At 40.3% G+C, this 7,667-nt stretch overlaps 1 protein-coding gene across 2 annotated transcripts; it reads right to left on the bottom strand.

Moving 5' to 3' along the window:
* Positions 1 to 1,660: 1,660 nt before the first annotated feature.
* On the bottom strand, positions 1,661 to 7,554 carry cdk2ap1 (cyclin dependent kinase 2 associated protein 1). Of its 2 annotated transcripts, none has more exons than XM_085792755.1 (4): positions 7,406 to 7,554; positions 4,172 to 4,272; positions 2,480 to 2,606; positions 1,661 to 2,380 (listed from the first exon to the last, which is right to left on the bottom strand). In XM_085792755.1, exons 1-4 carry the CDS (start codon positions 7,431 to 7,433, stop codon positions 2,313 to 2,315), a joined length of 324 nt encoding a protein of 107 aa, XP_085648881.1. In that variant the 5' UTR covers positions 7,434 to 7,554; the 3' UTR covers positions 1,661 to 2,312. The 2 variants fall into 2 exon arrangements, with proteins under 2 accessions (XP_085648881.1, XP_085648880.1); XM_085792754.1 differs by lacking the exon at positions 7,406 to 7,554 and adding an exon at positions 6,442 to 6,632.
* Between the last annotated feature and the right edge of the window lie 113 nt (positions 7,555 to 7,667).

Below are 7,667 nucleotides of genomic sequence, written 5' to 3'. Positions count from 1 at the left end.
AGATCAATTATCGTTATTATTATAGAAAATTGATTGTTACTATAGTCTAAAACCGGATTTCTAAAGCATTGGTTTGCAGAATAAGCAAATAATATATTTTTTTAACCATTTATGTATATATTTATCTGATATAAATGACTTCTTTTTCTATTCTTGGAGCAACTGTAACTTAATGTGATTTCTCCCTGGTGGTGATCAATAAAGTATTCTGAAATGTGCATATAAGTGAATCAACAAAAAAGGACGTCCCTCCCACAGCTGAGTTCAGTTCAGCCTGACACCACATCGACTTTTATCTGAACACGTCAGTGATTCTGCTGTTGTACTGAAGGTAACACACAGCAGATCTCTCCATACTGTACACCACCACCTACATAACTGTGCATCTTGACGGATTATCAAAAGCATCAGTGAGACACCGGGCTGATGATGATGAAGTGCTGATGACTTAAATGTGCTATGCAGCGGTTCAGATTGCTTCAGACAGACTGCTGAGCAGATCACAAACCACAGAGCTTCACAGGAGAGTGTCTAAAAGTTTGATCGTCTAAGCCGTTGCGTGTTAGTTTGAATATTAAAAAGGCGGTTTTTAACCTACAGGTTAATGAGACTGAGAGTCCACAGCCAGGGGTGCAGCTACGTTTTGCTTTTTTATTATTATCAGTGTTGATTGGTGGATAATTTTTTTGATTAACTAATCAATTGTTTTATCTATAAATCATTGAAACTGTGAGAAATGTCACAGTTTCCTTAAAAAGTGCAAATGTGACAACTTGTGTTTGTTTTGTCTGACCAACAATTCAGAATCACATCAGCAATGTCAACATGATTCAACCTCTGAAGAACATGAATGTGTGTAAAAAATTAAAAAAATAAAAAGTTTAAAGGGACACTTCACCCAAAATCGATAATTCACCAATTTTCTACTCACCGTCATGCCAAGGAAGGGTTTGGAGAACTTTCTGAGTCATCAAAACGGAGCTACTGCTACAACAAGGCTAAAAACAGAGATCACATTAATTTTTTCTGAACAACTTTTTCATGTGGCGGCTTCAGGACACTTGGGTCAGTACAGACGAGCAGTATGGAGGTATTTGGATGTTTCATGGTGAGTTTTTTTGGACGATTCAAAAGTGAACTCTATCCGCCGCCGTTATATGAAAAGCCGTTGCCAGCGGGACCCCCCCTGGAACTGCAAAAGTCGGGAAGTTCTCCAAACCCTTCCTTAGCATGACAGTGAGTATATGATTGCTGAATTATAGAGTATCCCTTTAACAACTGGTCCAATAGTCGTTAAAGCTGAAAATTTAAACCCTGTTGGTGGCGTTAGATGAAAAGTTCGAGGCCAGTAGGATTCATCCTCTGAGGAACATGCATATCGTTTGAAAATTGATGATAATTTATCCAATAATAGTTGAGATACTTCGTTCAGGACCAGTCATACACAGATGCATGCTACCAACATGTCTAACACTGAACAATGGTTCACTTTTTAACACGTCTGACCTTTACAAGCAGCTTGCATGTAGCGAGTCGGTCACATGAACCAAGTCCTCAGGGCGAAGAGAACAATCCCTGCACTTGTCCTCTCCGCTGATCACAGGTTGTTTCACTTAACAACCAGCATCTATCTGATAAACAATAAAATCACAGTGACGACTGTATTGAAAATACAATTTATTACACTGAGTAATAAATACATACAAAGATGCAAGTAACAGCATTTTCCTTTTCTTTTCTTTTTCTTTTTTTTTTTTTTAATACCAAAATCAACCTCGACACGAATGAACCGATGCATTTGGCACATCTCTGTCGCTCGCTCGCCCGCTCACTCAGTCCCGTGTGTTATAAGGGTCTGAAAAACAGACCAAATACTATCAAAAAGAAGCCGTTTCCGTCCGTCTACCCCTGTACAAGCCATGCAGTGTCTACAATTAACCCCCGCCCGCCCCACCCTGCCCCCCCGGGCCCGTTCGCATGCATAAACCAATGCTTTTTAAATATGAAGTCAAAAGTAAGATCCCCCAAAAGTGGGGCGTTAAAAACACATGATACCCTTCGTTTGATTTCCAATAACCCACAAATGATTTAAATGATCCTCCAGCACCCTTAGGGGTCAGGAACTGTTACTGTTTTTTTTCTTTTCTTTTCTTTTCTTCAATCCTCTAGGAGCTTGCTTTTCCATCCTTTGTTCATTTACTTCCTCCTCTCAAAGGAAATGCCATGCAAGTTATTTATTGTTTTCATGAGACGCACACTTGTTGTTGTTGTTGTTGTTAGTTCTTCTTGCAGGGAGGAATGTGGGTCTGTAGCTAGGACCTCGCGTTTCTCTCCGTCTCAGCCAAGCACTCGCGCACCAGCCCTCTGGCGTGGATGATTCCTGCGAGGAGGAGGAGGAGAGACGAGGACGGTTTAGATTAACAAACTGGATGAATTATACATCACACACTCACAGACAAGTATCTACATCTACATTTACCTCTTTTCAGTCTCTCCATTGCACTCTTGCTTCCAGCGTACGTCGGCCTGATCTCCTTGCCCAGCTCTTCGATGATGGCCAGCAGCTCTGCATATTTGTTCTGAGGCACTTGGCTTCCAGTCGAACCCTGATGGAAGAACAAACACAGCAAGACGAGCCAGGTTCAGCGTTTCAGAAAGTTTAAATGATCAGAAAAACAAAACTAATTCAGGGTGTAACAGTGGAGGTTTGAGTCCAGAGGTCAGAGGGGAAACACAATAACCAAGAAATAAATCTAACTGCATCAAAACTAATTAAGGATGTGTTTGAGTACACTCTTGAATATGTATTATCATTAAAAACGTTATTAAGCATTCTGAAAATCACCTCTACTCATCCAAAACATACATATAGCACTTTATACGGGCTGTTATAATGAGCTTTTGTTTGTTAAGACAAACTAAATGCAGAGAAAGACAAAAATATATTACATGAAAAAAGCAAATATGAGTATGTGAAAACTTGGGAATTATTGTAGACAAGATACAGCAGGTGATGTATTTATGTATGTTTGGCCTCACATTAACTCTCTATGCTTCTGTTAGTAATCCCTAAAGATACTTAAACTGTGTTCACTTTGATATTTGATATAGAAATCAACAATCAGGGCTGCAAATAATGATTATATTGATTATTGTCAGTGACGGGAATAACAGCGTTATAAAATAACGGCGCTACTTTTTACTGTTGCCTTTACTGACAATAAAATGTGCCGCTACTGGACTCAAGAAGTCCCGTCACAAATTAGTCTGTTAAAGTGAACGTTATGTATGTATGAGCGGAGGAATGAGAGGAGTGAGTTGGTTAGTTCCAGATAAACAGGAGGTTGGGGGGGCGAGTCCAAGGAATTTCACATATTTGAGCATTTTATTTTTAACACAATAGTTACTTGTCCTGGTAATTAGTTACCTTTATAAAATGTAGCAACTCAGTTACTAACTCAGTTAATTTTGGGGGAAGTAACAAGCAACTATAACTAATTACTTTTTTAAAGTAACAGACAGGATAAATGCTGGAGACAGTGTGGACAGACAATGGCCGACCACTTGCCCCCTTATTCAACCATATTAGCAAGAACTTATGGAGAAATTCATTCAATCTTTGGTTTAAAAGTTGATTTTTCTTTTATTACACTGTACTTGTGTAAAATCCCAGTAGGACTTACGGCTCAGGACAACCACCTTTATAAACTGCTCTTGGCTGCAAGCAAGAAGGACACTACACGGAAATGGCTGCAGACAAATTTGTCATCAAGGAACGACTGGATCACCATTGTCTATGAAATACAATGCATGGAAAACCTGACCTTCACCCTAAGACTACAGGCTGAACAGTGTACTAAGTACTGGGAAAAGTGGACTTCATATTCTTTAACGTGTATCATTGTCTGTGTGAATGATAACTCCAGTTTGCTCTAATGTATGGCCTATGTCAACTTGTCTGTTCTGTATGTTTTTGTTCTTTCTTTCTGTTTCATTGTTGAAAAAAAAGAACTGAAAACTTGAATAAAAAGAAAGTTTCAAAAAACTAAAAGTAACGTAACATGAAACATGGAAAAAACTGTGTGAAATATCTAACAGACTTTGTGTAAGTTATAGTGACAAACTGATGAGTTAGAAAACACTAAATGGAAACAGTCTGTGACAACGTTACCTGTGAGAATCCCAGAGACGGAGGCCCATAGTCGCTCAGTAGGGGCCGGTACGACTGCAACGTGGCCAAGTTAGCTGCCGAGGGAGACTGGAGGTTCCCAACTGTTTCCAAACACAGCAACAAAAGTAAAGTTTAGAGCAGCAAATCAACCATTTACTGTTAGTCACATGATCAAACTGTTAATTCCAGATGAATTGAGGGGCGTTCCCACATCAGGGCCTTGGTGTTTAGTTCTTCTATTTGCCCCAAGAGTCACGACTATGACTCTGATGACTCAAACATATAGGTTCAGTAAACAGTTGGATATTCATATGACGACTGGAACTGGTTTTACTTCCTATAATCACTCCTACAGTTCATGTTATGGAGTCACATACGTAGGTGCAGCAGGATCAACAGGCAAAACTTGATTCATTGCTGATTTATTGATCGACGACAGGCCTGTAAAAGTGTAAAACTATCCTTTAAAGCATGGATTAAGCAGGGAAAATCCCAGGGGCGCTGTGACCCCTGAGGCCCCGGGGACGCAGTTATCCTTAACCTTAGATGTTGGGAAGTCAGTGGGCTAGCAAACGACACAAAAAAAGATGCAAAATAACCACAAAATGTTTAGAAATGTATGTAAAAATGACAGCAAAGATGGACTGATAGATACATCAGTCCTGTAAAACAAAATGTATCCTTCAGGCACGAATAAAGCAGGTTAAATCCCACGGGCCTTCAGGCCGATGGACCAGAGTGACTGATTACATTTTATGCTGGGATGTTGGACGACTGTAAAAAAGAAAAAAGAAAGCGACTGAAAACGACAACAAAAAGGTACAAACAAGCACAAAACCAACCAGAAATTGACGCATAAAGACAAAAAAATTGGCCCAGAATGAGTCTTAATGAGATGCAAAATGAGCGTCAAGCAGCAGGAAACATCCCAGGGGCCTTCTGACCCCTTGGACCTCTGGGAGAGCGATCCTTTAACTTTGTTGTTGGGAAGTCAGACTAACTTACTAAGAAAGAGACTCAAAACAAAAGAGGCAATACACAAAATCTAATGTAATAATAAGCTAACAGACAAATAGATTTCCCTTATCCTATCTTAATGACAATAAGATAGGCCTAAGCATGTGTCAACCAAGCTTTAAATCCCATGGGCCTTCGGGCCAATGGACTGGAGTGACCGTTTACATTTAACGCTGGGAAATCAGACAACTCAAACAACCACAAATATACAAAAAACAACCAGAAAATGACACCAATTTGCCCCCCATATAATCAGAAATGTAAGAAAAATGTCCATAAAGATGGAAAAGGCAGAAACGGATGCAGAATAACCATTAAAAAATAAACTGTATGTAAAACAAGACCACAAAGAAATGCAGGAATGTCCCTGTTGTTATGTTGTAGCAGAGGTGGAGGACCTTTTACATGTCAATGCCCAGTGGCCCTTTGTCTCCTGCTGCCGTTTTAAATGCACCATTTCAACCTGGAACAGTATCAATACACTGTTGTTTTACTGGTTTTTACATCTGATTTAAGAGCTGGTTCCGAATGGGGGGGTAAACTACCCATGTTTACCCCACAAAAACCCCCAGATTGTCTAGTAGTTGTCGGTTTTCATTTCTTTCCCCCCCTCCGGTACGGTAGCAGGCAGCCGTTGCTCCCCTGCCGCTTTGTTCGCCTACTGTAGCAGCCGTTTGCTCCCTCGCCGCTGCCGCTTTGTTCGCCTGCCGTTAGCAGCACCGTTTACTATCCCCTGCCGCGTTGTTTGTTCGCGTGTCGGCTTCTGCTGCTGTTGTAGTTTCCCGCCTCGGTCGCGAGATGTCCTCGAAGAGCCATAAAAAATAATTCAGAGGCAAGATCGATCAGCAGCAGCTCCCCGACCGACCGCGCAAGGAGCATCATGGAGGAAACGGAACAAGGGCTGGCTCAAGAAGACAGAAGTGATACATTTTTGTCACCGTGTAACGTAACGGCACCGGGACCGGAGACCCGGGACAACGGTTAACGGCTCTTAACGGAACCGCCGCCTCGTCGTTCTTTAACGTTACATCCCCAACGGTCGTAAGCGGCCGCCTGCGAACACGGATGGCGCTCTTTTACATTAGTAATAATGGCGGATATGAATTAGCCTAGCTCCCAGGATCTGACCCTATATATATAACTGGACAAAAAACTACAGACACGGTCTTTCTCCAGGTATTCTCCGAGACCCCGAATTTAACACTCGATTTAACCGACGGATACTTTGATTTTCCGCCACGTTTTCTCCTTACCCTGGTTCCCAGAAGTTCCCGGAATGTGTTGGTGGACGTTGGGTTTATAAGACATTCCCAAAGACATTGTAAATTAAAGAAATAAAAATGACCCGAAATTCAGTGAAGCGTCTGTCTGTCTCTCACTTTTTGTTTACAACAGCGGCACCGGCAAATATGGCCGTCACTTTATATTGACACCCACTGTGCTTTCTTTCTAACACGGCTGCTGCTGCGGGGTTTAATCAGAGGAAAACGGTTAAAAAAAAAACAAACGGCATTTTTTTTTTTTTTTTTTTTTTGACGGTGAAAGCGGCGTAATCTACACACACATATTTAACAAATCCACGTTCATATTTATCAGAAAGCGTGCACCAAAGTACACTTTTAAAACAAGTTTAGAATTTTTTTTTTTTAATTTATTATTCTTATCACATTTTTTAAAAGTGTCTTCTTATATACATATATATTTATATTTAAGCCATATTTAAAAAAATATATGACTTTTTATTTTTATTTTTTTAAGTAAATGATCTCTCGGTGACACTTTGCATTAAAGCAGCTCCAGCTTCGTGCAGCTAAAAGGAAAAAGAAAAACGTGTTTGTTTCCGTAGAAGTTTCTTAAAGTTTGCAGTCAAACAGTAAGAAAGCAGGAGATAACCAAACTACACTTTAAAAACTAGTTTAAAAAAAAATAATAATAAAAACAAACGTTTATTTTAAACAACGTGAACTGCTTCCTCTCACATTTTGATAAAGTGTCTCCAGATATTTTTTTACGCCACATTAAAAAAAAGTAAACAACCTAACTCGGTGTACTTATATCATGTGAAGTGACACTTTGCATTAACGCAGCTGCAGTTTCGTGCAATTAAAAAAAACAAAACACGTTTATTTACGTTAAAGTTTCTTATAGTTTGCAGTCAAACAGGAGCTGGAGACGTTTTTCTTTCCTTTTCTTTTTTTTTTTTTTTTAAAGAGATACCTGTCTTTGTCTGTGGGGGCGCATCCATCGCTTCGTCTGCTCTGCTGATCACTTTGCATCAAAAATAAAGAAGAAGAAGAAAAAAAAAAGATAAGGATGAAATGTAAACGTAAAGTTCACAGAGAGTGTCCGGTCATCGTGGTGGTGGAGGAGCGTGGCCGGTGGGTCCGGTGGGTCTGCAGCTCTGCAGCTCTTCCTCCGGTCAGATAAGATGATTAAATGAGGAGGGGAGAGGGGGGAGGGAGAGTCTCTTTGTACCCGG

The sequence above is a fragment of the Trachurus japonicus genome, chromosome 12 (assembly GCF_045865225.1).
Source record: "Trachurus japonicus isolate A0001 chromosome 12, Traja_1.0".
In the NCBI taxonomy this organism is placed as follows: domain Eukaryota; kingdom Metazoa; phylum Chordata; class Actinopteri; order Carangiformes; family Carangidae; genus Trachurus; species Trachurus japonicus.
Note: the sequence above shows the minus strand (reverse complement) of the source record. Positions and strands in the feature narration are given on the sequence as shown.

Coding starts and splice junctions, on each gene's coding strand:
- cdk2ap1 (XM_085792754.1), bottom strand. CDS start 6,508: ATGTCTTTGGGAATGTCTTATAAACCCAACGTCCACCAACACATTCCG. Junction 2,607..4,171: donor CGTCTCTGGGATTCTCACAG/GTAACGTTGTCA, acceptor TTCTTCCATCAG/GGTTCGACTGGAAGCCAAGT. Junction 2,381..2,479: donor AATGGAGAGACTGAAAAGAG/GTAAATGTAGAT, acceptor TCCTCCTCGCAG/GAATCATCCACGCCAGAGGG.